Source organism: Rhinatrema bivittatum, chromosome 6 (genome assembly GCF_901001135.1).
Source record: "Rhinatrema bivittatum chromosome 6, aRhiBiv1.1, whole genome shotgun sequence".
Taxonomy (NCBI): Eukaryota; Metazoa; Chordata; class Amphibia; order Gymnophiona; family Rhinatrematidae; genus Rhinatrema; species Rhinatrema bivittatum.
In genome coordinates, this window is record NC_042620.1 from 245,415,122 (window position 1) to 245,432,103 (window position 16,982).

Below are 16,982 nucleotides of genomic sequence, written 5' to 3' on the forward strand. Positions count from 1 at the left end.
CAACCACACAAATGGTCCCTGGATCCTGCAGTAGCAACCAGGATATTTCAACGTTGGGGTCAACCAACCAACCATGTGATTCAGATGCATCACATCTGAATCACAAAGTGGACAACTTCTGTTCTTTACACATACAGAAGAACCAGCCAGCCAAGGACGCCTTTGCTCGCCCTTGGAACTCAGGCCTGCTATACGCGTATCCTCCAATACCGCTCATAACCAAAACTCTAGTGAAGCTACAACAGGACAGGGGGGCCATGATTCTCATAGCCCCGTATTGGCCTCAACAAGTATGGTTTCCCACACTGCTGGACCTCTCAGTCAGAGATACAATTCATCTAGGAGTTGCTCCCACTCTCATTACTCAAGATCAGGGTCGGTTGAGACATCCCAACCTTCAGTCCCTGTCCCTGACAGCATGGATGTTGAAAGCTTGATTTTACAACCACTCAATCTTTCATCCCATATATCTCAAGTGCTTACAGCTTCACGTAAACCTTCCACACGAAAAAACTATTCTTCTAAATGGAAGAGATTCACTTTGTGGTGCTCAGCAAGGGATATAAATCCTTTCACTTGCCCCACAACTTCTCTACTAGACTATTTATACCATCTTTCGGAATCTGGTCTCCAGATTTCATCTGTAAGAGTACATTTAAGTGCAATCTCTGCTTACCATAACAAGATAGGAGATACACCTATATCTACACAACCTCTTATAAGTAGATTTATGAGAGGTTTAACTCACCTTAAACCACCAATTTGAAAACCCGTCCCAAGCTGGGACCTGAATTTGGTACTAACAAGACTCATGCACTCTCCTTTCGAACCCATCGACTCTTGTAATCTTAAATTTCTCACATGGAAGACTATCTTCCTCATAGCCATTACTTCAGCTAGAAGGGTTAGTGAGTTACAAGCACTTGTCACATACGAACCTTATACAAGGTTCTTACATGACAGAGTGGTTCTCCGTACACATCCAAAATTCCTTCCCAAAGTAGTAACGGAATTCCACTTGAACCAGTCCATAAATTTACCCACATTCTTTCCAAGGCCTCATTCCCATCCAGGGGAAACAGCATTGCACACCCTAGACTGTAAGCGTACACTTGCTTTCTATCTAAACCATACTGCAGTCCATAGGAAATCAACTCAACTTTTTGTTTCTTACGATCCAAACAAGCCAGGTAAAGCAGTGGGTAAACATACCTTATCCAATTGGATAGCAAATTGCATAGAATTCTGCTAAGAACAAGTAGGCCTTCCTCTTCAAGGGCGAGTAAAGGCACATTCAGTAAGAGCAATGTCAACTTCAGTAGCACATTTTCGTTCAGTGCCAATCTCAGACATATGCAAAGCAGCAATATGGAGTTCTCTTCACACCTTTGCAGCTCACTACTGCTTAGACAAAGAAGGAAGACAAGATTCAGCCTACGGGACAATCTGTCTTAAAGAACTTGTTTCCAGTTTAATCCCAACTCCTCCTACATCCAATCTTCTGGGATCTTCGGCTGACTCATTCAACAACAATATTTCACTGTTGCCTCAATACAACATGACTCAGCCTCTAGCTTGCTATTTACCCATATGTGAGGACTAGCATCCTGCTTGTCCTGGGATAAAGCAAAATTGCTTACCTTGTAATAGGTGTTATCCCAGGACAGCAGGATGTAGTCCTCACAGAACCCACCCACCACCCCGCGGAGTTGGACCTCATACCTTTATTATTTTATTTTTGCTAATGCTTTATGCTTTAAACCAGACTGAAGAGAGACACTTGTGGCAGAGAATATCATAGTATGCTAGGCATGCTCAGTGGCCTCACAGGGCCAGTCAAAAGTTTCTAGAAACTTTGACAGAAAGCTTTCCCGCCTGGGCTCCGTTCAGTGACGTCACCCATATGTGAGGACTACATCCTGCTGTCCTGGGATAACACCTATTACAAGGTAAGCAATTTTGCTTTACCTCTCTTTTTGAGAAGGTATTGGAAGGTAGTCTATGAGATGATTTAGAAGTGGAAGGACTTATTTCCCATGTAGCACTTCTCTTTGCCAATTTTTTATGTAAGAGCGGCGTGCGTGCTTATGGTATTCATTAGATGACAAGTTTGTATGACTTTTGCTTGATGACAGTTCTGTGGTATCAGCTCCAGAAGAAGAACTTTGTGAAGGAGAACGTTGTCGTTTCAATTCGTTCCTTAGTACCTGAGTTGAGTAGTTATGCCTTTTATGCGCAGATTTAGATCTATGCGCAGATTTAGATTTATGTGCGGACTCATTTTTATGCACAGATGTAGATTTATGCGCTGATGGAGATTTGTGCGCGGCTGTATGTTTGTGCGCGACTATATCTTTGTGCGCGGCTGAAGAATTATGCGCGGCTGAAGATTTATGCGCGAATGTAGATTTATGCGCGGATGTAGATTTATGCGCGGATGTAGCTTTATGCACATATCTTTCAAATTCTGTGCACGCAAGGGATACCGGCGCCGATATCTTCGGCGCCGTGCGCATAGATGCTAGTGAAGTCGGCGCCGTACGCACAGATTTCAATGGCGCCGTGCGCATGTGTGATCTGCGCGGTGGCTTCTTCTGCGCCGATCGCTGCTCCTGCACCAATACTTTTTTAAGTGCAGACGGCGCCGTATGCGCAGGAGATGTTGGCACCAAGATCCCTGGCACCGATCTGGTAAGTTGCGGCTCTACAGGCACTGCGATTTTCTTAGAATCCATTGGCCTTCGTCGTTTCGCACTCCCTATACCTCTCATGGAGGATTGAGGATCTGGCGACAAATTTCTCTTTTTTGATGGAGCCGATGAAGTTAACGGGCCAGGCAATGAATGAGCCTCCGACGTGTCCCTTGAGGCAAAAAGTTCCTGAAGCCTATAGGCCCTTTGTTTCAGTGCTCTAGGTGAAATCTTACAGCAAAAATCACAATCTTCCCTATTGTGATCTGGTCCTAGACATCTGTAACATCGGTCGTGTCCGTCGGTGACCGACATTACTTTACCACAACGACAGGGTTTAAACCCCGATTTTCACATTTCAAATTTCAGCACTGAGGAGAGGTCAGCTCCGCGTGCGTTCCCGTTCGCGGAAAAAACAGACTGAGGAGATTCCGTTACTTTCCTGCGCGGGAACACATGTGCAGCCACAGAGAGCAAAGCTCTGTACTCTGCTTTGACAAGCTCCACCTCCCGGGCCTGATTGACAGATCCCATGACAGCATGGCTAATTCAGCCCTGCTATCGACGGGAAATATAATTGATTGAACATAGGCGAGGTATTTGAAGGCAAAGAAGCAAAACATAGTAACTTAATATTAAAGTAACATTAACAATCTGGTAAAAATAGCATTAAATAACATATGAAAGTATTTAACTTGGTCTTATAATACTACATAGATTGAAGTGCAAGTTGGGGTGGGCTGCTGTAATATGTTCAGGAGAGGGAGATTTAGAGGCAGCTCCAGAGCGGTTGGAGAAAAGGGAGTGGAGAGTACAGGGGGACAGTTTAGGTAAAGGCCTGTTGAAAGAGCCATGTTTTAATTTTTTTTAAAATTTGGGTGTGAAAGTTTCTGTTCGGAGATCGTGGGGCATGGAGTTCCATAAGGTTGGACCAGCTGGAGAGAATGCTCTTTTCATTGTGGAAGCTAATTTAGTTAGTCTAGGGGAGGGGAGGTGTAGGGTACCTAGGTGGATGTGCAAGTCGGTCTATTGGAGGTGTGGATTTGGAAAGGTTGTTTGAGCCAGTGTGTGTTGTCATTAATTAAGGATTTGTGTATGAGGTAAAGGGATTTGTATTGTATTCTTGAGCTGATGGGAAGCCAGTGTAGATCTTACAAAATAGGGGTAATATGGTCTCTTTTGTGAAATACTTTGAAGAAAATGTTTCCTATTGCATCATCAGGTATGATCAAGTTAGCAGACTCCATGCTATATATCCAAAGAAAACAAGATTTGGTAGAACACAATGTTAGAATTTTGGTTTTGTCAAATTGATATTGTTGAGGGATTTAATTGTAATTAAAGGAGAATAATTCCCTTATTTTAAAGAGGGCTATTGTCAAATATATGAACATTGTAAGTGGATAACAGGCATAATCTCAATTTTTATTCAAGAAATAATATAAAGGTGGAAACACCATCTTGCCTTCTATTTTAAGTAAGTAATTATTGATTCATCCTTTTTTATCTGCCCACAATAAAAATGATTGGAGACTGAATGCCCCAGTAACTGGGTACTTGAGAAAATATAAATTTCCTTGAGCTAGCATAAAGATCTTTGATTAGGTGCAGAGAATTATACTCAAGGAAAAAGTCATGTCAGGTGTGTACTTGCCGTCTCTTCCAAACTCAAATATTTCCCATCTCCTCCCTCTCCCTACCTTCCCCGATTATAGGTCAGTTATGCAGCGAAAGAAGCTCTCTGCATGACATTATTTGAGATGAAGATCTTTATTGGATGAATATGGCTGCAGCATAGGTCAAATTACATAACCGATTCAACATTAAACGTATTCGCTAACCAATTACAAAAAAATTCAACCATTAGTCATAGTCTCTAGTCGCTATGGGTGACTACGCCCTCACCTGAGTTGCAGTCCATTTATGCTTAGTATGTAGCCTGCTAATTTAATATTCTGTTGTGGATGCCAGGTCATCGAAATCAGGAACCTTCCAATGATTCTGAATGGCCTATAGTTTACACAGAAAGCAACATTTGCTTAGCCACTCAGCCTATAGCCCCATCAAACTGCATTATGCACCAGGGGAATATGATATTCTTGAATTATTTATCCTTCTGTGCCACTAGTTAGGAACCAATGAGTTTAGTCCACTTATCCAGCAACTGAAGACAGAGTTCTTTTAATGACATCACTAATAGCATATATACTTAACCCAGAAAAGATATTGCTGGTGTTCTTTGTCTCCAGGACCTGGAGAGATGGTAGAGCTTTAGCACGCCCTTTTTTGTTTTACTGTTGAGAAGGCTAAGGAACTGGTATTGAGAGTAATTTTGGTTGAATTTGGCCAAGCTCCTGCAATCTCTGTTACCTGCAGTGAAGTGTGCCATTTAATCAGCAGGCAAATGACCTCCTGAGTAAGAGGAACTCTCCCAGGACAAGCAGAATGGTAGTCCTCACAGATGGGTGACATCATCAGATGGAGCCCTGTCATGGAATACGTTTGTCAAAGTTTCTAGAACTTTGACTGGCACACTGACATGCCCAGCATGCCACTAACCCTGTGGCCACAAGGGGTCCCCCTTCAGTTTCTTTTTTTCCGCACAGCAGTTGCCTCACGGTTTAGGGGCTCTGTGAGAAATTTCCTCACACTTTTCCTCACGGAAAAGTTTGAAGTCCATCTCCGTTATTTCACTCTCACTGGGATCCCCCATTGCGCTCCTTCTCCTCCGACTCCCAGTAAGTGTTTTTCCTGTGGTTTGCAGTTGGTTCCCAGCAGCATACCCCTTGGTGTCCGACAGCCACCAACCGTGCACTACTTTTTTCAACATGGCAACCGGATTTAGAAAGTGCCCTGAGTGTCCGAGGACTATGTCCATAACAGACCAGCACAATGTATGTGTTTTGTGCCTCGGGCCTTCCCATGATGTCCATCGCTGCCCCAGTTGCGCACAAATGACTCCCAAAGGCTGACGTGCTCGCCTGGAAAAGATGGAGCATTTGTTTGCCTCACAACACTCTGCTCCATCAACTCCGGTACAGAGTGCACCGAGCCAAGGAAGTCCATCTACCTCGGAGACACCCCGCCAGGAAGACCAGGGAGCGGGTGACCATCCGTCACCGAAGTCTACCCATTCTAAGACATCTGCGTCATTGTCCTCAGACCGAGCACCGTGGGAAACACCACCACTGACACCGATGTGCATCCCCGCCCGGTGCCAGCACCGACACCGCAGCAGCATCGACTTCCACCGAGCCGCCTGCCAAGAGGACCCAGGGAGAGGAGGCCCTATCCTCCTCTGGACCCAGGACCCCGTGGTGTTACCCACCGATATCGGTGCTGGGTACTGAGCCTCCACAGACTCCTGTGGAGACTCCAGTAATGCCTAGCCTACCTCCTGCCCCAGGTGCAGTGTTATCAACACCAGCCTTCAGGGAGGAATTGGACAGAATGGTTCAACAGGCAGTGCTGAATGCCTTCCGGGGCTTCCAATCGCACCGGTGCCGGCCCCCATACCAGCACCGGAACCAGCGCCCTTGATGTTTGCACTGCTCTTCGAGCGCTTGGACACCCTCATTGGTGCCCTACCAACTCAATCCATGCCATCGGACACGCTGGCACCGAGTCAACCGATGCCTCCACAGATCCCAATTCCCATTCTGGGTTCCTCGGAGGAGGAAGAGGCGGCCTCTGGCCCAGTCCCTGCATGGAACCCACCGATGCCGGAATCCGTTCCAGGGCCATTAGGTCTATCGGTGCCTTGGCGCACCTCATTTACCTTGGTGCCCTCGATGCCAGCACCATCTCCTTCGATACCAGTGCCACCTCCATTGATGCCACCTCGCCATCCATCGATGCCTTCCCGCCCTCTCGGGTTTGGTGTTTTTCCTCCCTCTGGAGGCCCAGTGGGTGAAGGGGAGATTCTCTATGATCCATGGGGGGCTGCATCCTCTGACCATCACTCACAAGCTTCTGAGGAACTCTCTGAGCCTTCACCCCCAGAAGAAAGGTGACATTCTCCTCCGGAAGACCTCTCCTTTTCCAGCTTTGCCAAGGAGATGTCTGAAACTATCCCATTTCAACTGGTAATGGAGGAAGACGCTCGCCACAAAATGTTGGAGGTCTTACAATTCATAGAAGGTCCAAAAGAGGTAATGGCGATACCAGTGCACGAAGTTCTTCTTGATCTCTTGCACCAATTGTGGGATCATCTGGGTACTGTACCTCCAGTCAATAGAAAGACAGATGCCACCTACCTGGTTCAACAAGCCCCAGGTTTTCAGAAAAACCAATTGCCCCACCATTCTGTAGTGGTGGAATCAGCCCAAAAGAAGGCTAAAAGATCCCATCCACACTCCTCTGCTCCTCCTGGAGAGTAACAGAAGGCATTGGATGCATTAGGGCGCAGAGTTTTTCAAGGGTCCATGTTAATAGCTCAGATAGCGGCGTACCAACTATACATAAGAACATAACCCAATATAATAGGAATCTCTGGAAGCAATATAATAGGAGTCTCTGGAAGCAAGTCCAGGAATTCTCAGAGAATCTACCATAGCAGTACCAGGAGACCTTATCCTCCATCCTACAAAAAGGGTTGGAAGCTGGTAAACATGAGGTCATGGCAGCCTATGATTTTTTCAAAACAGCATCCAGAGTTTCAGCATTGGGCATCAGTGCTAGACGCTGGGCCTGGCTCAAGGCCTCGGACCTACGCCCAGAGGTGCAGGACAAACTAGCAGATCTCCCCTGTACAGGAGAAAATCTGTTTGGGGACAAGATCCAGGACGCAGTGGCCCAGCTTGAAATCCTGCATCAACTGTCAACTGTTACCTCAGATACCCCTTCCATAGCCCATAGGGGCACACATAGGGACACTAGAAAACAATTTTATAGACCACGTAGGTACTACCCTTCTATGTCCCATACGCGGACAGCTAGAGCCCCTCAGAGAGGACATGCATGCCAACCGAGGATTCCTAGAGTGCAGCCAGCTCCCCAAGCTGGACCTGCAGCTGGATTTTGATTCCTATCCAGAGAACAGCAGCCACCCCCCCCACCCCCCCTGATCCCACAACCCAGTTCACCAGTGGGAGGCCGCCTCTGCCACTTTCCAACGAATTGGCACTAATAACCACAGACCAATGGGTACTGTCCATCATAACCCATGGTTACCGTTTAACATTTTCAGCTGTACCCCGGACTCCCCACCCATTCCAGCATGGAGCCAGGATGACCACACAGTGCTTCTCAAGTCAAAGCTCTCAACCCTTCTGATGCCAGGCCGTAGACCCGGTTCTCACAGGACAAACAGGATGGTAGTCCTCACATATGGGTGACATCACAGGATGGATTGGCTCTGCTCCCTGGATCTTCAAGACACTTACGCCCATATTGCAATTTTTCCTCTCATCGCAAATACCTGCAATATGTAGTGGGACACGGGCACTATCAATACAAGGTACTGCCATTCGGCCTTGCTTCGGCACCCTGAGTGTTCACAAAATGCCTGGCAGTCGTGGAAGCACAGTTACACCGTAAGGGCGACCATGTCTTTCCTTATCTGGACGATTGGCTCATAAAAAGCCCATCCAGACAAGGAACCCTCGACTCCCTCTGCCTCACCTCATTGGGATTTCTGATAAACTATCCGAAATCCCACTTGACACCGTCTCACCATCTCTCCTTTATTGGAGCAGACCTGGACACCACTGTGGCCAAGGGGTTCCTACCCAACGAACGCACAACCACGCTGTCCAACCTCGCCAGCTCGATCTGCCGTCAGCAAGCAACCTCGGCTTCCAACTATTCACATTGCTAGGCCATATGGCGTCAATGGTCCACGTCACCCCAATGGCACGCCTAGCCACGAGAGTGACATTATGGACCCTACGATCTCAGTGGAACCAAGCCACTCAGCCACTCTCGTCCCTTGTTCACATAACCAACCAGCTTTGTTTATCCTTTTCCTGGTGGATGTACAAGGCCAACTTGCAAAAAGGTCTTTCCTTCCAGTGAGATGTGGAATGCATTATGGATTTTGAGTGAAATGGGTAGGCGAAGGCTGTAGGTGACCGGGCCCAGCCAGCAGAGTACGGGGAATGGGAGCACGGGGAATGTATCTGGGAGCAAAGCAAGCTGAAGGTAATTTTAGGCAGATAAAGTGGATGCTGAGCTATACCTTGTCTCCAGGGTTCAACTGAGGAGCTGCCCGATGATGGGCATCATAGAACTTCTTTGATTTTAAGGCAGTCTGTTGCAGAAGCTGTTTAGTATGTTCCCAGAGTTGATGCAGTTCCTGTGCAGAGGCCTGTACTGCAGGAGAAAGTACAGACAAAGGTATCGGAAGAGGAGGCAGAGGCTGGTGTCCGTACACTACTTGAAAGGGCGATGACCCAATGGACGTGGACTGATGGGAGTTCAGAGCAAACTCGGCCCACGGCAATAAGTAGGACCAGTCGTTCTGATGGGAATTCATGTATGCCCGAAGGAACTGCTTCAGGGTGCGATTAGACCGGCGAGTAGGGAGACATGTGCCCAATGGAGGATCTTCTACAAAGAGGTTGAGGAACCACTGTCTTCCCGGATGGCACAGTGTGTGTGCAGCGAGGAGTACTTTCGTCAGATCGATGATGTGCTGAGGTACATCAGGGACATCATCAACAGTGAACGAATGAGAGAGGGCATCTGCTCGGACGTTCTTATCAGCAGGTTGGTACTGAAGTAGGAAATTAAATTGAGTAAAAAAAAAGAGACCAGCAGGCCTATCTGTGGTTAAGGCGTGGGTGTGATGTTGTAGATACTCAAGGTTTTTGTGATCAGTGTACACTGTTATTTGGTGTTGTGCCCCCTCAAGCCAGGGGTGCCACTCTTCGAAAGCTAACTTGATCACCAGCAATTCTTTGTCTCCAATTCCATAATTGCGCTCAGCTGGAGAGAAGCGATGGGAGAAGAATGAACATGGGTGCAGCGTATGATTAAAAGAATGCTGGCTGAGTACGGCACCAACACCGACGTCAGAGGCGTCTACTTCAACGATGAAAGATCGTCGGGGGTCAGGATGACGCAGGCATGGCTCCTCCAGGAATGCCTCCTTGAGTTTCTGGAAGGTGGACTGTCTCAGGTGACCAATGGGAGGATCTGCTCCTTTCCTTGTCATAGCCATGAGTGGGGCGGTTAGTGTTGAATAGTGATTGATGAATGATCTGTAGTAATTAGTAAACCCCAGGAATCTTCCGAGTGTCTTAAGGCCCATTGGTTGGGGCCATTCTCGGAAACTTTTGGTCTTCTGTGGATCCATTTGGAACCCCTGGCTAGAGACCACATAGCCCAAAAAAGGGACAGACTCCTTTCTCCAGCTTGGTGTACAGCTAGTTTAGCCTTAAGTGCTGTAAAATGTTGGTGACGTCCTTCCACCAAGCCCAGTCAATGCCTGCTGGCATAAGGGGCTTGGAGAGACAACCCATAAACAGTGCCCTGACATGTTACAGAAGATAGAGGACCTCTGCAATGAACCTCCGAGCTAGGGGGCTCAGCCTCCATACCTGGGTTCCAGATGCCAATCTCATCCACAACAGTGGACAGAAAGGACACTTGGCAAGGAACTGTCAGTAGGGCAAGACAAACCTATGGACGTTAGCTTGGTGAACTAGCCAATACCCGAGGAAGAAGTACGCATACCTAAAAATAAGGCTCTGAAGCAGCGACAACTCACAATCCGGAAAAAAAGGGGAACCTGGAGAAGTGGGAACAACTCAGAAATGAGGCACTGCAGACCCTTTCCTTTTCTGCCCTTTGTGTAGAGCAGAGCTTTCCAAAGTGTGTGTCGCGACACTTTAGTGTGTCGCCTGCAGTGTGCAGGTGTGTCGCGCAAATCCGGTGCACATGACACACCAGGAAGTGGGAGCCAATGCGGCCGCCGGTGGACCTCATCCCACTGGTGGCTGAACAGTGAAGTTTCGCTGGGCTGTGTGCCGGAGACACCCAGCAGGAAGATCGGCAGGGCCGTGGTGGAGCTTACATCACTGCGGCCCGAAGAAAAAGGTCACGTTTAAACGTGCAGGTGCTTCACCTCCTTCCTGCCCACGTGGCCCCGGAAGAAAAATGTTGCCGGAGCCGCGCGGGCAGGAAGGAGGTGGAGCATCAGCCGCGTGCAGAAGAGGAGCAGCGTTGTTGCAGCGAGCTAAGAAGAGGAGGAGGCCTGGTAGCAGGGTCCCCACCGCGGATCGGCCCGAGAAGATCAGGGTCGCCCTGCCGCGGATCGGCCCGAGAAGATCAGGGCCGCTGCAGAGCCCATCCTGCAGCAACCCGTGAAGAGGAGGCCCAGAGGTAAGAGAGAGGCTAAGGGCCCGTAGAGTGCGTGTATGAGATGAGTTGAGAGATTGTGTGTGGGAGTAAGGACCTGAATGTTTGCAGAGACAGCATGTGAGAGCCTGTGTGTGTGAGAGAGAGACAGCATGTGACAGTGAGAGCCTGTGTGTATGAATGATTATATGAGAGAGAGCATGTGACAGTGAGAGCCTGTGCTTGAGCAAGACAGCATGTGGGAGTGAGAGAGAAAGCCTGATGTGTGAGAGCCAGACAGCATGTGCAAGAGAGAGACTGTGTATGAATGATTCTATGAGAGAGAGCATGTGACAGTGAGAGTCTGTGCTTGAGCAAGATAGCATGTGGGAGTAAGAGAGAGCCTGGGTGTGTGAGTCAGACAGCATGTGCAAGAGAGAGACTATGAATGATTGTATGAGAGAGAGCATGTGACAGTGAGAGCCTGTGCTTGAGCAAGACAGCATGTGGGAGTAAGAGAAAGCCTGGTGTGTGAAAGTCGGACAGCATGTGCAAGAGAGAGACTGTGTATGAATGATTCTATGAGAGAGAGCATGTGACAGTGAGAGTCTGTGCTTGAGCAAGATAGCATGTGGGAGTAAGAGAGAGCCTGGGTGTGTGAGTCAGACAGCATGTGCAAGAGAGAGACTATGAATGATTGTATGAGAGAGAGCATGTGACAGTGAGAGCCTGTGCTTGAGCAAGACAGCATGTGGGAGTAAGAGAGAGCCTGGGTGTGTGAGTCAGACAGCATGTGCAAGAGAGAGACTATGAATGATTGTATGAGAGAGAGCATGTGACAGTGCGAGTCTGTGCTTGAGCAAGACAGCATGTGGGAGTGAGAGAAAGCCTGGGTGTGTGAGAGTCAGACAGCATGTGCAAGAGAGAGACTGTGTATGAATGATTGTATGAGAGAGAGCATGTGAGAGTGAGAGCCTGTGTGTATGTGAGAGAGAGAGAAAGCATGTAAGAATGAGAACCTGACTGTATGTTTGAGGGAAGAAGATAGATGGAGAGAAAAGAAATAGAAAAAAAAAGACAATATGAAAGGAATTGGCAAAAAAATAAGAAAGGGGAGGTGGAACAAAAAAGCCTGTGACCAACCGATTAGAAAACTAGGATCAGACAGCAAAGGTAAAAAAAAATAAATAAATTACTTTTTACTGATTGGCACATGTAATCTTTGGTAATGTGCAAGAATAGCACTTTCTCTATGCGGATCTCACTATGTACAAGATCAACATGGAGGAAGTGGAAACCCACTGGGCCTGCACAGAGGAGGCAGCAGAATGAGCTTCAGTGCCAATAACAGCAATCAGCACCTCCCCAATAGCCATGTGGCATCAGTGACAGTGGCAGCAGAGGAATGAGAGAGGCTCCGAGGTTGCTGGCAAAAGAAAGAGAGGGGGTCTGCCTTCAGTGTGCATGTGTATGAATGGGAGTCTGCCTGGAGGTGTATGTGTGTGAATGCATGGATGCCTGCCTAAGGGTGTGTATGTGTATGAGAATGTATGGGTGTCTTCCTCGGGTTTGTATGTGTGAGAATGAATTGGTGCCTGCCTGAGGGTCTGTGTGTGTGAGAATGAATTGGTGCCTGCCTGAGGGTCTGTGTGTGTGAGAATGAATTGGTGCCTGTCTGGAGGTCTGTGTGTGTGAGAATGCCTGGGGGATGGTGAGGGAATGATGTGAAAATGAATGGGAGCCTGCCTGGGGGTCAGTTTCAGTGTGTGAAAATGATTGGGAACTTGCCTGGATGTGTGTGTTTGTGTGTATGTGAGGGAGCCAGAGAGAGTAAGAGCATGAGTGTGTATGAGAAAATCCAGGGGAGTAAGAGTTTGTGTGGGGGGGGTGTGTGGAGGGGGAGAGAGTGTCTTAGAGCCTGAGAGTGTGTCAGTGTCTGTGAGAGCGAGAGGTTATGGTGGGTATAAGAACATGAATGTGATGTATGTGACAGTGTATGTGTGAGAGAGAATGGACATGTGAGTATGTGTGAGAGAGAGAGGATAACCTCCTAATCCTCGACAATATCAGGGTGACTGGAAATCAAGAGCTCCCATGTATGGACAGCAGGGGCTTTTTAAAATCCTTATTAGTTTTAATTATTGTGTGTTATTTGATATATGTGCTGTTTTGGAATATTTTATTGGTGTTTGGGAAATTGTAAAAAATGTATATGATTTTAATTAATAGAAATTCTATTTATCAGTATTTTAAAATATTATTTTATTAGTATGGTTTTACTAATATAAATGATGCTTTATGTTTCTTGATTTTATTTGTTTTATGAGGAATGGTGGTTCTGTTTTTCCATTGTTAATACATAGAGTCTGGCTTCTTGGGGTTTCCATTTCAGTTTTTGTCTAATTTGTGCTCCTTAATTTTGTATTCTGTATTTGGTGAGGGTCTGTCTCTGCTCTGTGTGTGTGATCATGATGAGAGATTCTGCTAGCATAGGGATCTATAGCAATCTGGTTTGTTTGTAGGTGGTGTATTGGTATTCTAGGACCCAGTGTAATATTTACCCTTGCTTTTTCACAGGTAGGGTTATTGTTGTTTGAGTCCTTGGTGTTATTACTGTTATGTTACGAAGGGATTGCAGTATAGATTTAGAGTGTCTTTTTTGCGAGATTTTGTGTTAGTTCACAATGTGCCTGGCAGTGGAAGCTGTTTGTGCTGCTGTTACTGTGAGGTGACACCAGAATTTGAAAATATCTTTTAGTATGATGAGCTGTAAAGAAAACATCCAAGCTCCATTGTTTGGGGGAATTTCAGTGGATGTACAAAGTTACAAAACTGGAGGTGCAGGATTTGTATTGACATTCTGTCTCTTCCTATAAATTCTAGACTTCACTCTCATAGCCATATAGAATTAACTGAATGAGGCGATCAAATAATTTTATAGTGTGAAACTGGCCAGCTTTTTTAAATTACGCAGAAGACCCTTTGGACTTTTTTATTAACACCAAATATTCAAAAGCTGTGTTCATCCCATCAAGCTCATATATCTCATTAAAGAGGTAAATTGAATAACACAATAAATATGTTTTATTAATGTTACTCATAAATTATAACAATAACATTAATCTTCGAATATTATATATATTTAATATAAATGAAAGGTTTTCACAAGATAGGTTGTGTCGTGGAACATTTTATGATGTATATTTAAGGAAACATGCATAAATTGTCGAAATACATTTCATTCGTTTAACCTTTAACCTCTGGTTTGCTAGTAGTCTGAATTACTGTGTCCCAAAATTATGTTTGTCTAAAAAGTGTGTCACCAACATGAAAGGTTTGGAAAGCTCTGGTGTAGAGAATGGGCATGAAGAAGACCCTTGTCCATATAGGCAGCCAAAAACTGAAGAATCCTTAAATGAATCAGATAGGGCAGAAACCCAACCAGCCATATGGAAGTGTACTTTTTGTACAACAGAAGGTCATTCAAAGGAAGAATGTCCTTGGTTTGAGGACCTGGAGTTTGAATATAAGTTAGTGGAACAATGTGAGAAGGAGCAAAGAATGGGGACAGAGCCCCAAATGAAATGACACATGGGAAAAGGCTTGGGATCACAAGTTGTCAAAACTCCAAAGCTGCAATTTTGTGGGGGTCCCATATGCACCACATAAGGATTTTATAATCCAAGTGGAACTGAAGAGAGCCTCTACTCAGGCCTTGGTAGATTCCGGCTACAGCAAAATGCTCGTTCACACGGACTTACTATTTCAAGGACATATTAATGATAAGAAAACAGAGACAGTAACATGTATACATGGGGACAAACAAAAAATGTTCAACTTCCCATGTCCTCTTGATAACTGCCGCAGGACAAGCCGTATTAGAAGCGGCTGTCTTCTCCGAACTTCCGTACCCATAGTCCTTGGTCGAGATTATCCCCATTTTGCAACCTTATAAAGACAACTCATGAGTGTTGGGAACAATACAGCCAGAGGGGGGAGCACTTGAGACAGATCTGGGATGTGACCCGGGTATGTCTGGACACTCAATCAGACATGGCCGAGCTGAGGGTGAAGGTATGTGATGGAGTGTACCAACAACTCCTTCATTCTACCTTTAGGAGCCCAGTTCAGGCTTTTAACCAGGTCTCCTTAAGATAAAAGGCCCTTCACCCTGCCATAAGAGCCCAGGCCTAGAGAGCTTGTGCAGGACTCATGGAGCTGGTAGGACCTCACCATATACTCAGTTAATGGACGTTTACCTGTTAGTTGTGCCTGACATAAGGTGAGATATTATTTTGATTCTTCTATCTTAGAAGCACTGTAAATAAACACCTGCACCATAACTAAGTTGGTCCTGCCTTACTGTACTCCTGAACTATTCCTGTGGCCACAGCAGGCGCAAATACGAGCCAAGGCTAAAACAAAATATAAATATATATATTTTTTCTGTTATTGGAGTTAACTATTTTTGTTTCCCAATTATTTTTGAATGGAAAGTAGCAAATATTTTGTTAATATACCATGCAAAAAATATAATTATTTTAAAGAGTTTTAGATTTTTAGAGTTAAAGCTTTGGCAGTAGTACACTGGCAATACCAGTTCTGGGCTAAGTATATATGTTATTAGTGATGTCATTAAAAGAACTCTGTCTCCAGTTGCTGGATAAGTAGACTAAACCCATTGCTTCCTGACTGGTGTCACAGAAGTAAAGGAAAGGAAATTAACAGGTAGATAATAATTTCTCCTTACTTGACCCTCAAGGTGTCCACTTACTAACTTTCTCAGGTATAATTGAATAACACACAGCACTTAAAACCGCCAAAAGAAGAGGCTAGTGAGTGGGCTGCCCCAGGCTTAAATTGAGCCCATCAACCCTCCCCACCAGCCTCCACCCTTCTCCCTAGTTCCAGAGGTAGATCACCACCTCGGCTGTGGCTTCCCCACCATACTTGAGGTTGGGGGTTATCTCCTTTCCTGCATATCTACTCCACATCCCAGATTAAAGAAGCCATAATGAAAGAACCGATTGATATGCTTTAACAACTAATTTTCTAAGGGTAAGAACCAAATTCTCATAAATATGAGAATTCAGAAAATTCTTTCACACGGCATCTCGCCTTTATGGCTGTGCATGATTTCCAACTAAATACAGATTCTGTCATTCGTGAACTAAAACTTGACTATTTATGTTTGAATTATCACTGTTCACCAGCAATAGTGACAATAAGATTACCAACTAACATTACTAATAGAAGAAATATTTTTCTTTTCAAACAGCGTATTGTAAAGGCTTGTGGCCCTGCTGCAGACTGGGGCCCAGCTTTGGAATGTCATCGTGGTGAGAGATACAGTCATATAATAACTTCCAAATCTGAAAATGCAGAGATTGAGATACCAACTGTTAGTGGATGAATGGATGTGACAAAACATATTTTTAACATACCTATTCATTTCTGCATTATTGTCATTTTTATATATTAAAGGATATAAACTATTAAAGATATTTTCTTCATAAAACAGAAAACATGGCGTTAATATAATGACCACAAGGCTAAGCTGATCTGCACATTTCCCCTTGAAATGCCATAATGTACATCTTATTTGACTTCCTGAGGCACCTTTACCCTCCTGTTCATGTCTATCATGTTAAACCTGTTTATTTGTAAAACATCTGTAGGAACCCTGAGTTCCCCACTACAATTTAGAGACATTCAGTCATTTGAAAAGACATAGCAAAAGTTGACAACATTTTCTGTCATTCTTTAGACAAATTAACAAAAATATTAACAAAATTCAGTTTTTTCTTGTGTCTATCATTTTACTTGCACTATTTAGGAATAGTGAGCATTTAGTGTACTCTGTTTGCAAATAACATTACAAAAGTACTTCTTTAGGTAGAACAATGTTTTACCCAAGAAATGGCCTATACAAAATTGCCTTCCCATTATGCAGGTTACCTTTTGCACATATGTCATGTTCATGTCTAAGTTTACCCAGACTGAGAGGAGGAA

General features: G+C 45.3%; 1 protein-coding gene across 3 annotated transcripts in view; it reads left to right on the forward strand.

Moving 5' to 3' along the window:
* LOC115094054 (sodium- and chloride-dependent neutral and basic amino acid transporter B(0+)-like) overlaps nt 1-16,696 on the forward strand; it is a 556,325-nt gene extending 539,629 nt beyond the window's left edge. For 2 of the 3 annotated variants that reach the window (XM_029606707.1, XM_029606706.1), the window contains exon 14: nt 16,249-16,696. In XM_029606707.1, the coding sequence (XP_029462567.1) occupies nt 16,249-16,383 (135 nt within the window). In that variant the 3' untranslated portion in view covers nt 16,384-16,696. The remainder of the gene's footprint in view (nt 1-16,248) is intronic. The other variant, XM_029606708.1, reaches the window with a different exon arrangement.
* Nucleotides 16,697-16,982: the final 286 nt, after the last annotated feature.